General features: G+C 73.9%; 1 protein-coding gene across 1 annotated transcript; it reads right to left on the reverse strand.

The window, feature by feature from the left end:
* Positions 1 to 20,748: 20,748 nt before the first annotated feature.
* Positions 20,749 to 22,285, reverse strand: LOC125433458 (translation initiation factor IF-2-like). Its single transcript, XM_048497966.1, has 2 exons — positions 21,281 to 22,285; positions 20,749 to 21,015 (listed from the first exon to the last, which is right to left on the reverse strand). The coding sequence occupies exons 1-2, from the start codon at positions 22,283 to 22,285 to the stop codon at positions 20,749 to 20,751; spliced, it is 1,272 nt and encodes a 423-aa protein (XP_048353923.1).
* Between the last annotated feature and the right edge of the window lie 257 nt (positions 22,286 to 22,542).

The following is a 22,542-nucleotide window of genomic DNA, read 5'->3' on the forward strand; positions in this document are numbered from 1 at the left end:
CCCCCCCACCCCCCCCCCCCCCCACCCCCCCCCCCCCCCACCCCCCCCCCCCCCCACCCCCCCCCCCCCCCACCCCCCCCCCCCCCCACCCCCCCCCCCCCCCACCCCCCCCCCCCCCCACCCCCCCCCCCCCCCACCCCCCCCCCCCCCCACCCCCCCCCCCCCCCACCCCCCCCCCCCCCCACCCCCCCCCCCCCCCACCCCCCCCCCCCCCCACCCCCCCCCCCCCCCACCCCCCCCCCCCCCCACCCCCCCCCCCCCCCACCCCCCCCCCCCCCCACCCCCCCCCCCCCCCACCCCCCCCCCCCCCCACCCCCCCCCCCCCCCACCCCCCCCCCCCCCCACCCCCCCCCCCCCCCACCCCCCCCCCCCCCCACCCCCCCCCCCCCCCACCCCCCCCCCCCCCCACCCCCCCCCCCCCCCACCCCCCCCCCCCCCCACCCCCCCCCCCCCCCACCCCCCCCCCCCCCCACCCCCCCCCCCCCCCACCCCCCCCCCCCCCCACCCCCCCCCCCCCCCACCCCCCCCCCCCCCCACCCCCCCCCCCCCCCACCCCCCCCCCCCCCCACCCCCCCCCCCCCCCACCCCCCCCCCCCCCCACCCCCCCCCCCCCCCACCCCCCCCCCCCCCCACCCCCCCCCCCCCCCACCCCCCCCCCCCCCCACCCCCCCCCCCCCCCACCCCCCCCCCCCCCCACCCCCCCCCCCCCCCACCCCCCCCCCCCCCCACCCCCCCCCCCCCCCACCCCCCCCCCCCCCCACCCCCCCCCCCCCCCACCCCCCCCCCCCCCCACCCCCCCCCCCCCCCACCCCCCCCCCCCCCCACCCCCCCCCCCCCCCACCCCCCCCCCCCCCCACCCCCCCCCCCCCCCACCCCCCCCCCCCCCCACCCCCCCCCCCCCCCACCCCCCCCCCCCCCCACCCCCCCCCCCCCCCACCCCCCCCCCCCCCCACCCCCCCCCCCCCCCACCCCCCCCCCCCCCCACCCCCCCCCCCCCCCACCCCCCCCCCCCCCCACCCCCCCCCCCCCCCACCCCCCCCCCCCCCCACCCCCCCCCCCCCCCACCCCCCCCCCCCCCCACCCCCCCCCCCCCCCACCCCCCCCCCCCCCCACCCCCCCCCCCCCCCACCCCCCCCCCCCCCCACCCCCCCCCCCCCCCACCCCCCCCCCCCCCCACCCCCCCCCCCCCCCACCCCCCCCCCCCCCCACCCCCCCCCCCCCCCACCCCCCCCCCCCCCCACCCCCCCCCCCCCCCACCCCCCCCCCCCCCCACCCCCCCCCCCCCCCACCCCCCCCCCCCCCCACCCCCCCCCCCCCCCACCCCCCCCCCCCCCCACCCCCCCCCCCCCCCACCCCCCCCCCCCCCCACCCCCCCCCCCCCCCACCCCCCCCCCCCCCCACCCCCCCCCCCCCCCACCCCCCCCCCCCCCCACCCCCCCCCCCCCCCACCCCCCCCCCCCCCCACCCCCCCCCCCCCCCACCCCCCCCCCCCCCCACCCCCCCCCCCCCCCACCCCCCCCCCCCCCCACCCCCCCCCCCCCCCACCCCCCCCCCCCCCCACCCCCCCCCCCCCCCACCCCCCCCCCCCCCCACCCCCCCCCCCCCCCACCCCCCCCCCCCCCCACCCCCCCCCCCCCCCACCCCCCCCCCCCCCCACCCCCCCCCCCCCCCACCCCCCCCCCCCCCCACCCCCCCCCCCCCCCACCCCCCCCCCCCCCCACCCCCCCCCCCCCCCACCCCCCCCCCCCCCCACCCCCCCCCCCCCCCACCCCCCCCCCCCCCCACCCCCCCCCCCCCCCACCCCCCCCCCCCCCCACCCCCCCCCCCCCCCACCCCCCCCCCCCCCCACCCCCCCCCCCCCCCACCCCCCCCCCCCCCCACCCCCCCCCCCCCCCACCCCCCCCCCCCCCCACCCCCCCCCCCCCCCACCCCCCCCCCCCCCCACCCCCCCCCCCCCCCACCCCCCCCCCCCCCCACCCCCCCCCCCCCCCACCCCCCCCCCCCCCCACCCCCCCCCCCCCCCACCCCCCCCCCCCCCCACCCCCCCCCCCCCCCACCCCCCCCCCCCCCCACCCCCCCCCCCCCCCACCCCCCCCCCCCCCCACCCCCCCCCCCCCCCACCCCCCCCCCCCCCCACCCCCCCCCCCCCCCACCCCCCCCCCCCCCCACCCCCCCCCCCCCCCACCCCCCCCCCCCCCCACCCCCCCCCCCCCCCACCCCCCCCCCCCCCCACCCCCCCCCCCCCCCACCCCCCCCCCCCCCCACCCCCCCCCCCCCCCACCCCCCCCCCCCCCCACCCCCCCCCCCCCCCACCCCCCCCCCCCCCCACCCCCCCCCCCCCCCACCCCCCCCCCCCCCCACCCCCCCCCCCCCCCACCCCCCCCCCCCCCCACCCCCCCCCCCCCCCACCCCCCCCCCCCCCCACCCCCCCCCCCCCCCACCCCCCCCCCCCCCCACCCCCCCCCCCCCCCACCCCCCCCCCCCCCCACCCCCCCCCCCCCCCACCCCCCCCCCCCCCCACCCCCCCCCCCCCCCACCCCCCCCCCCCCCCACCCCCCCCCCCCCCCACCCCCCCCCCCCCCCACCCCCCCCCCCCCCCACCCCCCCCCCCCCCCACCCCCCCCCCCCCCCACCCCCCCCCCCCCCCACCCCCCCCCCCCCCCACCCCCCCCCCCCCCCACCCCCCCCCCCCCCCACCCCCCCCCCCCCCCACCCCCCCCCCCCCCCACCCCCCCCCCCCCCCACCCCCCCCCCCCCCCACCCCCCCCCCCCCCCACCCCCCCCCCCCCCCACCCCCCCCCCCCCCCACCCCCCCCCCCCCCCACCCCCCCCCCCCCCCACCCCCCCCCCCCCCCACCCCCCCCCCCCCCCACCCCCCCCCCCCCCCACCCCCCCCCCCCCCCACCCCCCCCCCCCCCCACCCCCCCCCCCCCCCACCCCCCCCCCCCCCCACCCCCCCCCCCCCCCACCCCCCCCCCCCCCCACCCCCCCCCCCCCCCACCCCCCCCCCCCCCCACCCCCCCCCCCCCCCACCCCCCCCCCCCCCCACCCCCCCCCCCCCCCACCCCCCCCCCCCCCCACCCCCCCCCCCCCCCACCCCCCCCCCCCCCCACCCCCCCCCCCCCCCACCCCCCCCCCCCCCCACCCCCCCCCCCCCCCACCCCCCCCCCCCCCCACCCCCCCCCCCCCCCACCCCCCCCCCCCCCCACCCCCCCCCCCCCCCACCCCCCCCCCCCCCCACCCCCCCCCCCCCCCACCCCCCCCCCCCCCCACCCCCCCCCCCCCCCACCCCCCCCCCCCCCCACCCCCCCCCCCCCCCACCCCCCCCCCCCCCCACCCCCCCCCCCCCCCACCCCCCCCCCCCCCCACCCCCCCCCCCCCCCACCCCCCCCCCCCCCCACCCCCCCCCCCCCCCACCCCCCCCCCCCCCCACCCCCCCCCCCCCCCACCCCCCCCCCCCCCCACCCCCCCCCCCCCCCACCCCCCCCCCCCCCCACCCCCCCCCCCCCCCACCCCCCCCCCCCCCCACCCCCCCCCCCCCCCACCCCCCCCCCCCCCCACCCCCCCCCCCCCCCACCCCCCCCCCCCCCCACCCCCCCCCCCCCCCACCCCCCCCCCCCCCCACCCCCCCCCCCCCCCACCCCCCCCCCCCCCCACCCCCCCCCCCCCCCACCCCCCCCCCCCCCCACCCCCCCCCCCCCCCACCCCCCCCCCCCCCCACCCCCCCCCCCCCCCACCCCCCCCCCCCCCCACCCCCCCCCCCCCCCACCCCCCCCCCCCCCCACCCCCCCCCCCCCCCACCCCCCCCCCCCCCCACCCCCCCCCCCCCCCACCCCCCCCCCCCCCCACCCCCCCCCCCCCCCACCCCCCCCCCCCCCCACCCCCCCCCCCCCCCACCCCCCCCCCCCCCCACCCCCCCCCCCCCCCACCCCCCCCCCCCCCCACCCCCCCCCCCCCCCACCCCCCCCCCCCCCCACCCCCCCCCCCCCCCACCCCCCCCCCCCCCCACCCCCCCCCCCCCCCACCCCCCCCCCCCCCCACCCCCCCCCCCCCCCACCCCCCCCCCCCCCCACCCCCCCCCCCCCCCACCCCCCCCCCCCCCCACCCCCCCCCCCCCCCACCCCCCCCCCCCCCCACCCCCCCCCCCCCCCACCCCCCCCCCCCCCCACCCCCCCCCCCCCCCACCCCCCCCCCCCCCCACCCCCCCCCCCCCCCACCCCCCCCCCCCCCCACCCCCCCCCCCCCCCACCCCCCCCCCCCCCCACCCCCCCCCCCCCCCACCCCCCCCCCCCCCCACCCCCCCCCCCCCCCACCCCCCCCCCCCCCCACCCCCCCCCCCCCCCACCCCCCCCCCCCCCCACCCCCCCCCCCCCCCACCCCCCCCCCCCCCCACCCCCCCCCCCCCCCACCCCCCCCCCCCCCCACCCCCCCCCCCCCCCACCCCCCCCCCCCCCCACCCCCCCCCCCCCCCACCCCCCCCCCCCCCCACCCCCCCCCCCCCCCACCCCCCCCCCCCCCCACCCCCCCCCCCCCCCACCCCCCCCCCCCCCCACCCCCCCCCCCCCCCACCCCCCCCCCCCCCCACCCCCCCCCCCCCCCACCCCCCCCCCCCCCCACCCCCCCCCCCCCCCACCCCCCCCCCCCCCCACCCCCCCCCCCCCCCACCCCCCCCCCCCCCCACCCCCCCCCCCCCCCACCCCCCCCCCCCCCCACCCCCCCCCCCCCCCACCCCCCCCCCCCCCCACCCCCCCCCCCCCCCACCCCCCCCCCCCCCCACCCCCCCCCCCCCCCACCCCCCCCCCCCCCCACCCCCCCCCCCCCCCACCCCCCCCCCCCCCCACCCCCCCCCCCCCCCACCCCCCCCCCCCCCCACCCCCCCCCCCCCCCACCCCCCCCCCCCCCCACCCCCCCCCCCCCCCACCCCCCCCCCCCCCCACCCCCCCCCCCCCCCACCCCCCCCCCCCCCCACCCCCCCCCCCCCCCACCCCCCCCCCCCCCCACCCCCCCCCCCCCCCACCCCCCCCCCCCCCCACCCCCCCCCCCCCCCACCCCCCCCCCCCCCCACCCCCCCCCCCCCCCACCCCCCCCCCCCCCCACCCCCCCCCCCCCCCACCCCCCCCCCCCCCCACCCCCCCCCCCCCCCACCCCCCCCCCCCCCCACCCCCCCCCCCCCCCACCCCCCCCCCCCCCCACCCCCCCCCCCCCCCACCCCCCCCCCCCCCCACCCCCCCCCCCCCCCACCCCCCCCCCCCCCCACCCCCCCCCCCCCCCACCCCCCCCCCCCCCCACCCCCCCCCCCCCCCACCCCCCCCCCCCCCCACCCCCCCCCCCCCCCACCCCCCCCCCCCCCCACCCCCCCCCCCCCCCACCCCCCCCCCCCCCCACCCCCCCCCCCCCCCACCCCCCCCCCCCCCCACCCCCCCCCCCCCCCACCCCCCCCCCCCCCCACCCCCCCCCCCCCCCACCCCCCCCCCCCCCCACCCCCCCCCCCCCCCACCCCCCCCCCCCCCCACCCCCCCCCCCCCCCACCCCCCCCCCCCCCCACCCCCCCCCCCCCCCACCCCCCCCCCCCCCCACCCCCCCCCCCCCCCACCCCCCCCCCCCCCCACCCCCCCCCCCCCCCACCCCCCCCCCCCCCCACCCCCCCCCCCCCCCACCCCCCCCCCCCCCCACCCCCCCCCCCCCCCACCCCCCCCCCCCCCCACCCCCCCCCCCCCCCACCCCCCCCCCCCCCCACCCCCCCCCCCCCCCACCCCCCCCCCCCCCCACCCCCCCCCCCCCCCACCCCCCCCCCCCCCCACCCCCCCCCCCCCCCACCCCCCCCCCCCCCCACCCCCCCCCCCCCCCACCCCCCCCCCCCCCCACCCCCCCCCCCCCCCACCCCCCCCCCCCCCCACCCCCCCCCCCCCCCACCCCCCCCCCCCCCCACCCCCCCCCCCCCCCACCCCCCCCCCCCCCCACCCCCCCCCCCCCCCACCCCCCCCCCCCCCCACCCCCCCCCCCCCCCACCCCCCCCCCCCCCCACCCCCCCCCCCCCCCACCCCCCCCCCCCCCCACCCCCCCCCCCCCCCACCCCCCCCCCCCCCCACCCCCCCCCCCCCCCACCCCCCCCCCCCCCCACCCCCCCCCCCCCCCACCCCCCCCCCCCCCCACCCCCCCCCCCCCCCACCCCCCCCCCCCCCCACCCCCCCCCCCCCCCACCCCCCCCCCCCCCCACCCCCCCCCCCCCCCACCCCCCCCCCCCCCCACCCCCCCCCCCCCCCACCCCCCCCCCCCCCCACCCCCCCCCCCCCCCACCCCCCCCCCCCCCCACCCCCCCCCCCCCCCACCCCCCCCCCCCCCCACCCCCCCCCCCCCCCACCCCCCCCCCCCCCCACCCCCCCCCCCCCCCACCCCCCCCCCCCCCCACCCCCCCCCCCCCCCACCCCCCCCCCCCCCCACCCCCCCCCCCCCCCACCCCCCCCCCCCCCCACCCCCCCCCCCCCCCACCCCCCCCCCCCCCCACCCCCCCCCCCCCCCACCCCCCCCCCCCCCCACCCCCCCCCCCCCCCACCCCCCCCCCCCCCCACCCCCCCCCCCCCCCACCCCCCCCCCCCCCCACCCCCCCCCCCCCCCACCCCCCCCCCCCCCCACCCCCCCCCCCCCCCACCCCCCCCCCCCCCCACCCCCCCCCCCCCCCACCCCCCCCCCCCCCCACCCCCCCCCCCCCCCACCCCCCCCCCCCCCCACCCCCCCCCCCCCCCACCCCCCCCCCCCCCCACCCCCCCCCCCCCCCACCCCCCCCCCCCCCCACCCCCCCCCCCCCCCACCCCCCCCCCCCCCCACCCCCCCCCCCCCCCACCCCCCCCCCCCCCCACCCCCCCCCCCCCCCACCCCCCCCCCCCCCCACCCCCCCCCCCCCCCACCCCCCCCCCCCCCCACCCCCCCCCCCCCCCACCCCCCCCCCCCCCCACCCCCCCCCCCCCCCACCCCCCCCCCCCCCCACCCCCCCCCCCCCCCACCCCCCCCCCCCCCCACCCCCCCCCCCCCCCACCCCCCCCCCCCCCCACCCCCCCCCCCCCCCACCCCCCCCCCCCCCCACCCCCCCCCCCCCCCACCCCCCCCCCCCCCCACCCCCCCCCCCCCCCACCCCCCCCCCCCCCCACCCCCCCCCCCCCCCACCCCCCCCCCCCCCCACCCCCCCCCCCCCCCACCCCCCCCCCCCCCCACCCCCCCCCCCCCCCACCCCCCCCCCCCCCCACCCCCCCCCCCCCCCACCCCCCCCCCCCCCCACCCCCCCCCCCCCCCACCCCCCCCCCCCCCCACCCCCCCCCCCCCCCACCCCCCCCCCCCCCCACCCCCCCCCCCCCCCACCCCCCCCCCCCCCCACCCCCCCCCCCCCCCACCCCCCCCCCCCCCCACCCCCCCCCCCCCCCACCCCCCCCCCCCCCCACCCCCCCCCCCCCCCACCCCCCCCCCCCCCCACCCCCCCCCCCCCCCACCCCCCCCCCCCCCCACCCCCCCCCCCCCCCACCCCCCCCCCCCCCCACCCCCCCCCCCCCCCACCCCCCCCCCCCCCCACCCCCCCCCCCCCCCACCCCCCCCCCCCCCCACCCCCCCCCCCCCCCACCCCCCCCCCCCCCCACCCCCCCCCCCCCCCACCCCCCCCCCCCCCCACCCCCCCCCCCCCCCACCCCCCCCCCCCCCCACCCCCCCCCCCCCCCACCCCCCCCCCCCCCCACCCCCCCCCCCCCCCACCCCCCCCCCCCCCCACCCCCCCCCCCCCCCACCCCCCCCCCCCCCCACCCCCCCCCCCCCCCACCCCCCCCCCCCCCCACCCCCCCCCCCCCCCACCCCCCCCCCCCCCCACCCCCCCCCCCCCCCACCCCCCCCCCCCCCCACCCCCCCCCCCCCCCACCCCCCCCCCCCCCCACCCCCCCCCCCCCCCACCCCCCCCCCCCCCCACCCCCCCCCCCCCCCACCCCCCCCCCCCCCCACCCCCCCCCCCCCCCACCCCCCCCCCCCCCCACCCCCCCCCCCCCCCACCCCCCCCCCCCCCCACCCCCCCCCCCCCCCACCCCCCCCCCCCCCCACCCCCCCCCCCCCCCACCCCCCCCCCCCCCCACCCCCCCCCCCCCCCACCCCCCCCCCCCCCCACCCCCCCCCCCCCCCACCCCCCCCCCCCCCCACCCCCCCCCCCCCCCACCCCCCCCCCCCCCCACCCCCCCCCCCCCCCACCCCCCCCCCCCCCCACCCCCCCCCCCCCCCACCCCCCCCCCCCCCCACCCCCCCCCCCCCCCACCCCCCCCCCCCCCCACCCCCCCCCCCCCCCACCCCCCCCCCCCCCCACCCCCCCCCCCCCCCACCCCCCCCCCCCCCCACCCCCCCCCCCCCCCACCCCCCCCCCCCCCCACCCCCCCCCCCCCCCACCCCCCCCCCCCCCCACCCCCCCCCCCCCCCACCCCCCCCCCCCCCCACCCCCCCCCCCCCCCACCCCCCCCCCCCCCCACCCCCCCCCCCCCCCACCCCCCCCCCCCCCCACCCCCCCCCCCCCCCACCCCCCCCCCCCCCCACCCCCCCCCCCCCCCACCCCCCCCCCCCCCCACCCCCCCCCCCCCCCACCCCCCCCCCCCCCCACCCCCCCCCCCCCCCACCCCCCCCCCCCCCCACCCCCCCCCCCCCCCACCCCCCCCCCCCCCCACCCCCCCCCCCCCCCACCCCCCCCCCCCCCCACCCCCCCCCCCCCCCACCCCCCCCCCCCCCCACCCCCCCCCCCCCCCACCCCCCCCCCCCCCCACCCCCCCCCCCCCCCACCCCCCCCCCCCCCCACCCCCCCCCCCCCCCACCCCCCCCCCCCCCCACCCCCACAGGGGCTGGTGGGAATTGTAGTCCATGAACATCTGGACAGCCGCAGGTGGCAGACCCCTGTCCTAGATAACCAGTCTCTGTAGGTTATCAGTCCTCTGACTGAAGAGACGTCAGAAGTTTATTTATTCCAGTAGTCAAGTGAAAATCTGGTATCCCATCTTAAGATCACTCATGTTATCTTTGAATGTTTTTATTTAAAATCGATCAAATCAGGCTTGAAATGATTAAATATAAAAGACTCAAAATTATACAAGAATACTTCTGTATGTCAACAAAATTTAAAAATGGAACAGCATCCATTTCCTCTTATCTTTCTCAAATTAAAAAAAATTGAATACAATTTCTGAGATTCTCACCAAAGCACATTCCGAACGATTAGATCTGAGAAATTCAGGAGTGTTTTGGGTGTGGCTGTCTTTCAAAGGTCAATTACATGAAGTTCTCGTGACTTTAATTTCTCATTTCTAAATCCGTGATGCCAGCTCGTTTGAGTTTGGAATTCTACTGCTCATGGAGATTTATGTTTCCAATACCATGTTCTGTTTGTTCTTCATGTTATAAAATTTAGCTCTGGGCAGGAAACCATTTTATTCAAACATTATCTTTTTTTTTTTTTAAGGATGAAAGAGAAAAAACATTGTTCAAGTGAAAAAAGGTTAATTCTCAGGCCTGCACGGCTCAATGAACAATCAAGGTTTGTTTCTCAGTCACCCCCCCCCCCCTTATTTGACCAACACTCAGCTCAGAAGTTAAGATAAAAACAGCCCCTCTGAATCAGACCAGCGGCCCATCTAGTCCAGCATCTTGCGCTGCACGGTGGCTGGTCAGTTCCTCTGAAGCAGAGGTCTGCAACCTGTGGCTCTCCAGATGTTCGTGGACTACAAATTGTAGTCCATGAACATCTGGAGAGCCGCAGGTTGCAGACCCCTGCAAGACTCAGAAACAGGTTCAGCAGAGATGCTGAGATTTTCATAAGTCACCAGAAAAGCCCTGTTGGATCAAGCCCTCCCCCTTCAAGCAACCCACGAGCACATGGATGGAGCAATCCGGTGGATTTTCTGCACCCAGCTTTCCAAAAAATCTTGGACAATGTCCTTCACCTTCAAGGGCCCTTGAGTAAATGTAGCTATTGAGGCTCCAAAGCTGGGGCCTTTGAGTCTAACGATCAGAAATCTCCCCCCCCCACCCCCCCAAATAAAAATCTGGAAGAGAGTCGCAATACATGGACCGTATCTCAGCAGAGGCAACTTCTGAAGGTCCAACCTGGGAGTTGTGCTAGACATCTTCTTCATTCGGAACCCAGGGTGGGCCACGGAGGGCTTGGCTTGCTGGGTGAACTGGCAGAACTAGGCTCAGGATTCGGGAAGGAAGGGATTTCCTCAGGCAAGTGATGGATGGCAAGCAACGGTCCATCCAAAGGGAGAGCTCTGCCACTGTCTAAGGAGCCTCGGAGCCACCAGAGCTGAAGAGAACAAGTGGGCCCCTCTCTCAAGACCAGGTTCCTGGGTCAGCCAGCTGGGAGCCCTGTGGCCCAAATGCCGGGCAGATGAGCTCCGAGGCGGCTGGCTGCAGCTGCAAAGAGCTCGTTGCCGGGCACTGCGGCTCCAGCTCCAAATCTCCTCTTGGACAGGAGACTCACTGGGTGATCTGCACTCTTGAAACTCCACAAGGCGGTTGTGAGGAGAGAGTTGAGCTCTCAGCTGAGCTCTCTGGGAACAGACTGTGATAAAGATGTGGCTATCGAATTGGGTCTGCCCCTCCCGCCCTGCATGCCCCGTGCCAGGCGCCGCCCCTCCTTCGGCCTCTGCCCAGCAGCTCCACCTCCTTCTTCAGGGAAGCTTCTGCAGCTAGAAGGGCCTCAGGCCCGCTTTCTGGGCTGTCCCATAGCAAGCCTTCCCACAGGAGTCATCCATGGGGCTCCGGGGCAGCTTCTGAAGTCTGTAAAGCACAGGTGTCAAATTCGTGGCCCTCCAGATGTTATGGACTACAGTTCCCATAATCCCCTGCCAGCATGATGTTAAGGCTGGCACATTTGGCTGAGGTCAGCTTCTGGAAAGACCCCTCCCCTGCTGGACCTCCAAACAGAGTCCCATAAAGGCACAAGGAGGAGCAAGAGGGGGGACGTTGCCAGGAGTCCTCCCAGCCACCTTTCAAGAGGAGTCTTTCTAATTCCAGCCACCATCTTGACCGTATTAATGGAAGGATAATGACTGGCACATGGAAGACAGTGAGAGCGGAGAGGGGATGACCCCCTCCTTGGGTCTTTGCAGTCACGTGCCCAGCAAGCACCAGGACTTGCAAAGATTCCCTGAGACACTTTGCAAGTACAGCGTCCGAGGGGCGGGGGGGGGGGGGGGGGGGGGGGGGGGGCGTTTGCCACAGGGCAGACCAGGGAGGCCTGCAGACCAGGGCAGACCAGGGAGCTCCCCCTCCCCCCACTGCAGCAAAATGGGTATCAATATGGAACTAAAAGGACCGCATCGCCTGCTCCAGCCACCCACCGCCACACCCCTCGGGGTGGTCCAAGCCCACCTCTGGCATTGGGGGTCTGCAAAGGCAAGGGATTCCCATAAACCAGGGGAAGCCCCGATGGACTGGGGGAAGGAGCAGCGGGGTGACTGTTACCACCACAGGAAAATAAACAAAATATTTTCCTGAGTCAAGTTGCCTGGCTACACTGGTTCCATGCCCGGACGTGGAGACTTGTGTGGTTCAGAAGCCTCCATAGGGCTCACAGAGAACGCTTATGTATGCTTGTGCCAATAATATATGGTTTCCCTCTTGTTTATGCCATTCTAGGATGTAATAAAAGCCCCTTTAGAGTTGAATTTATGATTTTCTTACTGTTTAGGATTTTAGGTTCTCCAGTTAAGTTTAAGGTTTTGTTCTTGTTAGGTTTAGGAAAGTTTTGCCTATAAGTATATGTGTTTATCCCTTTAAGGTTTCCCTAACATTTAAAGTTTAGAAATGTTATTTTTGAAATTTGTGTCTGATGGCCAAAGCAGTGGCCAGAAAAGGTTTGATATTAAGGGACAAGGAAGTTGGCTCTGGAATGCAGCTTAGACCAACACCCAGCCAGCTCCTTAACAGAGACAAAGACCCTCTTTGGACTTGCAGATCGAATCTGTTGCCAGCATCCAGAGGTCCCCAGCCGTTGGAAGACGTGTAGGGACCACCATTGGACAGTTTGAACTTTTCTTTGTTGCAGTGATGTGGGGTGGGAGCCCCAGGGCATTGCTAAAGGAAACAACCATCTGATAAAGGACTCAACTGGGTGCGGCAGCCAGCCCACCTGAAGCTCATGAATGGGCCTTATCTGCTTTCCATTCAGTACCACTGCGAGATCTCGTGGGAAGACGGCTGACAGCGGGATTTGGTAATCCCATTCAAAAGTGTAACCGTATCTTGCTTTTGATTTGTTTGTTTTGATTGGTGTTTCGGTGAGGGACCTGCCCCCTCACCTCCCACTTCCCTGTCCCTTTGCCCCCTTTAAAGTTTGGGAATAAAAGTTCTTGCACTTCGTTGCAAGGGGCGATTCTCTCCTGACTGACCTGTGACCACCACTTGCAATAAAATCCTTTTGCTTTGAAGAACATCGGCTTCCTGCGCCTCATTACGTTGCTGAGCTGAAATCACTTATTGTTACCTGGCAAACAGGGGTAACACTACGAGGTCTCCCATCCACCTGCCCTCCCCAGTCTCCCTCACGAAGCAAAGGCACGTTGGCTCTTTCGTACCCAGGCACGCAGGAGCACCTATGTGTGTTGTACAGCATTCACCGTAGCCTGTGCGCAGAGCTAGAGAGGAGGCCTAGAGAAAGAGAGCTGTGAACGCTCTCCTGCACTAGTTCCACGGCCAATATGGCTGCCCCGAAAATGAGGTTGCAGCAGGGGTTGGGGGGGCCTCGTGGGGCCCCTCAGCGGTCTGTGCAGAGCATCTCCTTGGGTCTTCCATGCCAAGAGGGCCACAGCTGTCTCCAAGGGGAGGGTTTGCCCTGGACTATGGAGACATGGGAGCCAATCCAAGGCCACTGCGGAGGAGGAGGAGGCGGGGCCTGGGGGGAGGCGGGGGAGCAGGCAGAAGGGTCCTGCTCTGCAAGGTCTGTAGCTCTGGCAGCCTCCCTTGCAGGGCACAGAACACAGCCCCCGTTCCCCCCTTCACTGCCCCCCACCTGCCCCTCCAACTTGTGCCAGAGTCCCCAGGCTGGGGGGCTTTGGTCTGACTCCCTTCAGCAAGACAAGTTGCCTCGAGGTTCCTGGGAGGGGCGGGGCTGAGCAGGGAGAGGCCAAATGCTTCTCCCCCAGGGAGGCTGCCCACTCTCTGCCTCACCCCCACCCCCACCCCCACCCCCCGGTTGGACAGGGGCCCTGATTGTCTTCTCCTCAGACAGGGGCCCTGATTGTCTCCTTCTCCTCTTGCAGGTGGGCCCAGTTCCCGCCCTCTGGGGTGGGGGCATCTTTGGGTCAGGCAGAAGCCCCTCCCTGCTCCAGAGAGCCAACCCACCAGGCATCCCATTGTGCCCAGCAGCGGCACAGTCTGAGGGGTCGCGTGGGTCTGTCTGCTGCAGCTCCTGCTGTTACACAGAAAGGCTACCCCGCCTGCCCCACACCAGGCCAGAGAGGGGCAGCCTGGCTCTGCCACAGGTCAGGTCCGTGAAGGGGGCAGGAGCTCCTTGCTAGGAGGGGAAAGTTGGCCACAGGGGTGACTGTGCCAACAAGGATACCCCTGGAAGACCGGAGCGTAGAGAGGCTGCAGGCGGGGGGGGGGGGCTCCCGCCTCCCAGGAGCGCCCTGGCCCCTCGATGCGTCTGCCCCACAAGCACAGGCTCTGGCCGGCCACTGAGAGCTGAGCTGTCACTTCCACACCGGCTGAATATTTAAGAACTCTCCCGATCCGAAGTGACAAAGCCGTCACCGGCCATCTGCCACTCCGCACGGTCAGCCCGCAGCACTGCCTGACATTTCCAGCTCTGCCCTGACAGGAGCCGGCAGCTCCGCATGAAAGGAACGCGCTCTGGCATCCCTGAGCAGCCCTTCCAGAGGGCGCCCCCTCCCCCCCCCCCACGGCCATCATGGGGAGGGTGCAGGCCAGAGACAGGGGCTTCAGTGAGCCTGGCTCTCCCGCAATGGCCCACAAGTGGGGCCGCCAGAGGAGCAGACGAGACCCCAGCAGTTAGCAGCCCCCCCCCCCTGCAAAAGAGTCTTTGGGCAGATTCTCAGGGAAGAGGCCTCGGCCTTCCTATGCTCCCAGCGCCCCTCTCACCCTTTCAAGCAATGGAGCCCCCCCCCCCAGCTCCTTCTGGGCCCAGGGCAGTCAAAGGGCCACCCCACCAGCAGCCTGGAAGAGGCTCTGTCCTCTTGCCCTGGGGGGCCGTCCCCTGCTTCTTCCTCTTCCTCCTCTCCAGCTGCCCAGGCACCAACTCCAAGGGGGTTCTGAAGCAGCAGGCAGTGGAGGCTGCGCACCGGATGTCCTCCTGGCCTGTGAGGATGGTGCACATCCCCTCCCGGTCACAGCTGCTCCCTGCTGAGTCCAAGAGCCCCCTCGCAGATGATGGACCTGCTCCTTCAAGGGGAGACCTCCCAAGGGAGCTGAGCTGGCTTCCCTCCAGGAAACAAACAGGCCAAGTGGCTCAGCCAGCAGCTCCCACCAGCTTCCAAGGAGGCCCTGCGTGTCCCCAGCAGCAAGGAAGGGAGGAGAAGGACGGCCACTGTCTGCCACAGCTGTTCCCATGGGGGGGGGGGTGCCAGGTGCAGGCCTGTAGTTTTGGGATATGAAGAGCCACAGGTTTCAGCATCTGTGGAGAAGGAGGAGGAGGAGTTTGGATTTATATCCCCCCTTTCTCTCCTGCAGGAGACTCAAAGGGGCTCCACAGCATCTGTGGAGGAGGAGGAGGAGGAGGAGGAGGAGGAGGAGGAGGAGGAGGAGGAGGAGGAGAAGGAGAAGGAGAAGGAGAAGGAGAAGGAGAAGAGGAGGAGGAGGAGGAGTTTGGATTTGTATCCTCCGTTTCTCTCCTGCAGGAGACTCAATGGGGCTTACAATCTCCGTGCCCTTCCCCCCTCACCACAAACACCCTGTGAGGTAGTTGGGGCTGAGAGAGCTCCGAGAAGCTGTGACTAGCCCAAGGTCACCCAGCTGGCATGTGTGGGAGTGCACGGGCTAATCTGAATTCCCCAGATAAGCCTCCACAGCTCAGGCGGCAGAGCTGGGAATCAAACCTGGTTCCTTCAGATTAGATACACGAGCTCTTAACTTAGCTGCACCCCACACCCAAGAATTCTCCCTAAGACTTCAATTTTTGTGAATGCTCTCTGTCCATGGGCAGGAGAGAGGAACTGAAACAAAGAACAAGCCACTCTATCAAGGCCGCTAACACAAATATATACGATCACAGGGAACTGCCGTTTAATAAATAACAATAAAGTGCAAAAAAGTGTCCACAAGGCAAAGCTCAATGCAAAGCATGCGTGTGTGTGTGTGTACACACACACAACACCATTACCCTTTTGAGAACTTAATATAAGTAAACTCTGAGACATACTACTACTTGACAGCTCCTTGCTGACATATAAAGTTATATATGTGCTATTGCACTTTGTGCACAATGGCACATATATAACTTTATCCATATGTCAGCAAGGAGCTGTCAAGTAATAATATGTCTCAGAGTTTACTTATATTAAGTTCTCAAGAGGGTAATGGTGTATGTCCCACTCAGTTCAAAAAGATTCTCAACCGTTCAACTGTGTATAACACTTGCTATGTAGATGTTTCCTGACGTCCTTTCTTGCAAGTGGAAACCAAGAGAAGAATTCAATCTCCTGGTTTAAAGAAGAACTGCAGAGAAATTAATCTCCCGGTAGTTGGCAACTACACGGAACATGAAGACTCGATAGATTCGACTGAAACCTCCTCCTCCTCCTCCTCCTCGGCTGAGGTGCGCCGATCCAATTAAGACTTATTTACTAAAACACTCTTTGCTGTGATCTTGCATATTTGTGCTAGCGGCCTAGATGCAGTGGCGGCGTGTTCTTTGTTTCGGTGCTTTGCACGCCCCCCCCCCCCCCGTATCGATTCTTGTGGGGTACACGGGGGAGAAGAACGGCCAGCTCACGGCTCACACCCTTAGGCCCTGCTGCCAGGTCATAGCGGAACCAGAGAGAGACTGCTAATTGCAAGTGGCTTTGGCGGCAGGAAGATCTAAATGGCTCCCAGGTGGGCCGGACTTCCCAAGGTGGATGACAGCTCTCCAGCAGGCAGAAGGAAATGCCGGCTCCCCTGGCCCCTTCTGACGGGCCCTGCCAGGGGGGTGCCAATTGCCAGGTTGCGGCCAGGAAGGAATTTGTTGGCCCAGGGATCCGGGGACGAGGGGCGGGGTATCTCGCTATTTCCGGGCATGGACCAGGGTCATTAGGGAGTGGGAGGGGGGACGTGCTGAGTGTTCTCCTCCCACCCACCCGCTCCCCCGCCAACCCTCGCCCAGCACCATGCCTGGGCCCTGCCTGCTGCCACCCTGCCAGGCGGACTCTCCGGAGAGCCGGGGGAGGCGGGGGACTCGCTCTGGGGGGCTCAGCCGCGGCCCACAAACGCAGCGGGCGACACCTGCTGCCTCCCGTCCCGCGCCCGCTCTCGCTGCAATTCCCGTGGCCCCGCGGAGCGCAGGAGCCTCTCCCGACGTTGCCGGCCCAGCCGGGCAAACAGGTCGGGCGTCGGGGGCAGAGCCTACTAGTGCTGCGCGTGCACGGCCAAGCGGAGGGGGCGCGCCCCTCGGGGGCCACTTGAAGAAGGGTCGTCGCCGGCTCATCAGCCCTCATCAGCTCGGGAAATCTTGGCCAGCGTCCCGCAGGGCCCGCGCGCCTCAAGAGCCGCCGCCGCCGCCGCCTCCGGGGCGGGGGACGGGCGGAGTCCTTGCCGGGGGCTGCGACGCAGGCAGGCAGGCAGGCAGGCGGAGAGGGCTGGCTCGGCTTCTGGCGGCGGCGGCGGCCTGCCTGGTCCCAGGGCCGCCCTCTCCCGTTGCGCTTGACTCAGAGCAGATACGGCGCCGGTTGCCCTGCCTGCCCCCAGAAGAAGGCGCCAAGCAGGCCGACGGCCTTCCCGGGCAAGGCACACACGCGCCCGCCCGCCCGCGCGCCCCCGGAGGACCTGCGCCAGGGAGACGTCGGGCCGGGCGGCAAGATCCACCCCCTGGGGCAGCTTGGGAGGGGGCCGGGACGTGACGGATGCGCCCACCCATTGAGTGTATCCTGGCCATCCAATCCAGTGGGCAGCCCCCTTGGAAGCGCTGCGCGCCCGGACAGTCTGTGGCCCCTCCAGCCCCCGGTTTCGAGTTTCTCCGGAAGGGCAGAGCAGCCTCCCCCCGTCCCCCCCCCCCGCGCACACGTCCTTCCTCTGCAGGTGTGTTGGGGCGCCGGCCCTGCGTCGGAGCGGGAAGCCCCCAGCCAGCCTTTGGATCGGGGACCTGGCAGGACTGCGGCTGTTGTGGGGTCTGCAGGGGTCGAGGGGGGCGCATTTGGGGGGGGGGAAGAGCTCTGGAACTGCCATTCATGCTTGTGGCTGGGGGGCAAACAAGAAACCAGGAACTGAGGAGGCAGCCTCTGCCCCTAGAAAGCCCTGGCCTTTCCTGGATCGGGGAGCTTTTTGGCCACAGGAACCCCCCCCCCCTCGCCTCGCTTGTCCTTGGCCCTGGCCAGTTCCCACCCCCACCCCCCTCCCGGCCCGTGCCCGGGTGCCCCGTCCGTCGCGCCAGCAGCAGAAGCAGAGAAGAGGCCCTCGAATCATGTAGCTGCCGCACCTGCGTGGCCCCCGCATAATAAAGCCATCCGTTGTTCTGCCGGGCCGGCGGCGACTCTGGCTGGGCTCCCGCGGCGGCCTCCGGGCACCCTTAACGAGCGCATATTTATGGCCCGGCTTGGCCAGACGGAGGGGGGGGGAGCGAGGGGGGGGCGTTGCTGAGTAAGCAAGAAAAAGTCCCGGGAAGGGGGGGGGAGGAGGTGTGCTGGACCATTAATTATCGGCCTTTGAGCAGCTATGATTTTCATTAAGCAAATATGCAAATGAGGCCTCCGCGGGTGCGGGGAGTCTGCGGGGGAGCGGGGGTGGGGTGGGCGCCGGTCTCGAAGGAGCTCCGCGGGGGGGGGGGGGGGGGGGGGCCAGCGGGGGGGGCGGCGCCCCCGGGGGGTAGGGTTGGGGCCGGGGGGGGGGGGGGGGGGGGGAAGGGGTCCCGTCCTTCCTGGGTACAAACAAACCCCACAGTTTTCCCTGCCCTGCCCTGCCCCCCCCCTCCTCTGGTGGGGAGAAGCCACGGCTGCTCATGCCAGTTGCAGCTGGGGGGGGTGGCGGGGGCGGCAGAAGGATGGCTTGCTGAGCTGGGCCCCACAAGGAACTCCGCGGTGGGCTGGCATGAGGAGGGGGTCTCTGTAGGTTCTTCGAGGGGATCTCCTTCGGGCAGCAGTGGGAGGCTGAGACCCCCACCCCCACCCCCGCTCCTCGGTCTCTCTCGCATTAGCCAAAGTGCCCTGCTGATGCCTTTGGTGCCTGGCGGAGGTGGGGGGGGGGGAGGCGCAGGCCTGTCCGAGCCATCGCCCAAAGGAGCTGGAGTCCAGCAGGTGCCACAGGTGAGCGGCGGCGGCGGGGGGGGCTCGGGGCTGCCGCTGTGGCTTTCCTGTGCCCCCCCGCCGGTCTTGTCAATCACTCCCCGCTCCTTCCGCGGCGCCCCCGACCCTCCGGAGAGAGGCCCCGCGGCCCCGGCGTGATGGATGGAGAGGCCGGCCGCTGACACGCGCTCGTAAGTCATCCCGCTCCTTTATGGGGAGATCACAAGCAATCAGCTTCCCCGCCGGAATTAGACTGACATCCCGGAAAATTACAGTCTGGCTGAACAATGGCTGAGGGCCACGCGAGCGGAGGAGGGATCCCTCCCTCCCCCCCCCGGCAGCGGAAGAGAGCGGCTCTGCAAACCCCCCCCCCTACTCCGGAAAGAACTGCGGGGAGGGGTCGCCCTCCCCTTCAAAAAAAGGAATGGAACTGAACTGGGACAGCCTCAGTCGCAGCCGCCCACCTGGCTCAGGTGAAGCGGGAAGGGCCGAAGGGAAGGCGGCCAAAGAGAGCGGCAGGGCATCGGGGGGGGGGCTCCCCGAGCAAGTGCGGCTGCCAGGTGGGGTCTGGGTAAACAGTTTAAAAATCATATGAATTTATGAGGATCCGTCTGGATCCGCCTTTTACCTCTTTCCAGGCAGAGCAAAGCCGTCAAAGATGCCCCCCCCCCCCCCGCGTACCTCGCTACTCCCCACGCCAGGCTTGTCTCGACCAAAGCAGCCCATGAAAACAATGCGGGGGTCTCCGCGTAATTCCCCCGGCCCCCAGAGTGCCTAATCCACAGGTGTCAAACTCGCGGCCCTCCAGATGTTATGGACTACAGTTCCCATCATCCCCTGCCACCCCACACACACTTTGCCCCGAACTTGATCGTGGGGGCGCGAGTGATGCTGCGGGAGCAGCTGAGAGGCCGACCGGACGTGAGCAACAGAACAGCGGGGAAGGAGGCCAAGGGAGCGGCCGGCCGGCCAACACAGCGGGGCTGGCCGCAAAGAGGCGGGCCAACGGGACAAACCACCTCGCAGCCTCAGGTTGCCGTCGAAACTCTGCCAGGAGGGGTCGCCTTTTGTCAGGGGCGACTGGACAGCGAGGGGCCTGCTCTTGCTTGGCCAAAATGTGGCAGGGCGGGTCGCTCAGGGGAGGGCCCCCCACCGGTTGATGGTCGAAGGCCAGAATCACTGACGGGGGCGTGTTGTGGGGTTTCCGGGCTGAGTGGCCGTGTTGTTCCGGCAGCATTCTCTCCTGAGGTTTCGCCTGCCTCTGCGGCTGGCGCCCTCTGAACGCCCTCTGCAATGGCAGCCACAGAGGCAGGCGAAACCTCAGGAGAGACGTCAGATTCGCCCCCCGTTTCCTTCACACCGGCTCTTCTCCAGAATGGGACCCGACGCAGTTTTGTTATCCTCACAACAAGCCCGTGAGGTGGGCGAATCTGAGAAGGCGGCGGGACTGCCCCCCCCTCCCGGGTCACGCAGCCAGCTTCCAGCGCAGAGGATCCCCATCGACAGGGCAGCCACCCCAGCAGGCCGGCCGCCCCCGACCGCCCTCCCTGCCAGGTGGGCTGCCGGGGGGAGGGGGAAGAGTGGCCGTCGGAAACCGGCGATGCTCCTGAAGACGTCAGACATCTTTCTGGGACCGGGGAACCAGCAACCCGGAAAGGGACCCCCGACCCCCGCCCAGGTGCTGCACGGCGGGGAAGCAGGCCCCCCGCCCTCCGGCTCCCCCTCCCGCTCCCCCTCCCGCGGGCCTTCCAGCTCATCGATCCCGGGCCCCGCCGCCCCCTCCCCGCCGCCGCCCCGCGCTGTCATTCGCTCCCGACCGGCGCGGGCAATTACCGTGAATTACATCTGAAACGCGAGCGGCCCTATTGATTGCAGGCCCGGAATAGCGCGCCAGCCATTTAGAGCAGATTAACTGGGGCGGGCGGGGGTGGGGAGGCTGCCTGCCAGCCTGCCAGGCGGTTCTTTCAAGGGATTCATCCATTCATTGCGGGCACCCCTTCTGTGTTCTCCTGTGGCGCCCCCCCCCCCCAGCACCAGGCAACCCCCCGCGGCACGGCCGGGCCTCCCCTCCTTCCGTCCTTGGGCTGGGCTGCCACGCAGGAGAGGCGGGGGGAGCGGAAGGGCTGCTGTGGGGGGGGGGGGTTCTCCCACCTGCTGGCCGACTGGCCCGACTGGGTGGGGGCCTGGCTCAGCGGGAGGTGCCGTGGGCTCCTTCTGGCCCTCGGGGTCCTCTCCGCCCCCCGCCCCCACGACAGTTCCTAGGCGGCGCAGCGCAGGCACTGTTGGCCGGGGGGGGGGGGGGCGCCGCGCCTCAAGCCGTCTTCGGGTAGTTTTGCCCCCAGGCTTGCAGCGGGGCTCCTGCGACGGCCGGCCCGGTAGCGCAGGGGTAGCCCCGACTGTGCTCCGCTTCTGCATGGCAGGCCAGCCCCTCCCGAGGACCAGGCGAGCTCTGGGCGGAGGTCTGGGCCTGGCCACAAGCCCCGCCGCCCGCCCAGGGTGAGCAGCCCGTGGGCCCCCCTCCTGCCGCCTCGCGTGCCAGGACTGGAGCCGGAATCCTGGGCACCGCTGCTCCGCCGGCCTGCCAGCCAATTGGGCCGGAATAAGGAGGCGGGTCGGGCAGGCCCTAATTTGGGGGGGGGGGGGCGGTGTGCCTGGCTGGAAGCTGCTCCCGTCGCGCCAGAGGTGGGCGGCCTCAGGCCTGTGCCAGCAGCAGCAGCAGCAGCAGCAGGGAAGAGAGATTCTGGCTGGCGGCCTCGTGCCCACCCAGCCGCCTCCCCCGCACCCAGAGGGGTTCCAGTGATATCACGGAGGACTGGGAGAAAGCCACCCCGCCCCCCACCCACCCCCGGAGGATTGCCTCCTGCAGCCAGAGGATGGGGGGGCTCCTTCTTGGCATGAGCCATGGGGGGGGGGGCTGGCAAAGAAGGGAAGCGGCACCCGCAGCTACTTCCCGCGCCCGCCCGCCCGCTCCAGGGCCTGTGGCGGGGGGAGGGGGCTGAAGGGGAACGTCGGTCCTGGGCCCCACGGAAGGCGCTGCTCCCTCCCTCCCTCCCTCGAGGGCTCCCCCGGCCTGAGAAGGGGGGATTCCGCCAGCCTTCCTGGGCTGAAGCCCCAACTGCCCAGGCACGGGCAGGCTGCCGCAGCGGCTCCGGGCGGGCCTTGGGGAGGCGGCGGCGTGGCTGGGCCGGCTGGGCCTCCTCTGCTGTGTCTTCCAGGCAAGAGGAAGGGAAACGTCTTTGCTTCCTCCGAGCCACGTTCAGCATCTGCGGCGGCTGCTTGGATCCGGCAGGCCCCGCCGCGCCCCACGTGTGAGCCGGGAGCAGCCCCGGGCCGGCCAGCCGGGAGGCCCAGAAGCCCCCTTCCCCCCTCCCGGCCCCTTCGGGAGTCTGGTGCTGCCAGGATCCGGCAGCTGGGCGGGGTTTGGGGCCGAACCAAAGGCGAATGAACGCCGCCGCTCTGCTGGCCCACCCTGCAGGTGGAAGGAGAGGCGAGAGAGGCGCCGTCCCGCTGTGCCCTGGCGCTGGGGAGGGCCGGCCGCAGGGGAAACGTCCGGTGTGCTTCGTTTCGGGCCCCTCCTCTGTGCTCTCCTGTGGGGCCCCCCCACCAGCAGCATAGCCCCCTTCCCTGCCATGCTGGAGGGGACAGCTTTGAGCCTGAGCCCTGAGCTGTTGCCTGCCTGCCTTCTCACTCCTGTCCTCTGTCCCCCTCCTGACCCTCCTCATGTGTGAGCTCCAGTCTGGACAGTCCCTTGCCCTGCTGCGGGGGGGGGAGGGGGGCTGCGGGCTCTGTGCCTCTGTCGGCTGCCCCTCTTGCTTGTCCCCTGTGCTGGGAGGGCAATGCAGAATCATAGAGACTCCCAGGGCCGCCCAGTCCAACCTCTGCCATGCTGGAACCCGCAGTCCGCGCACTCCTGACAGATGGCCACCCACCCAGCCTCTGCTGAAAAACCTCCAAGGCCGCTGGCGCTGGTTCCTCTCCCAGCCAAAATGGCCCTGGGTTCGTTGCCATGTCAACAGGCCTGGAACTCCGGTGCCAAATGGGAAGCTGGGCCGCAGGAGCACAGATGTCGGGGGCAGCAGGCCCAGCCCAGGTCTGGGCAGATGAT

This window comes from Sphaerodactylus townsendi, linkage group LG05, assembly GCF_021028975.2.
Source record: "Sphaerodactylus townsendi isolate TG3544 linkage group LG05, MPM_Stown_v2.3, whole genome shotgun sequence".
In the NCBI taxonomy this organism is placed as follows: Eukaryota; Metazoa; Chordata; class Lepidosauria; order Squamata; family Sphaerodactylidae; genus Sphaerodactylus; species Sphaerodactylus townsendi.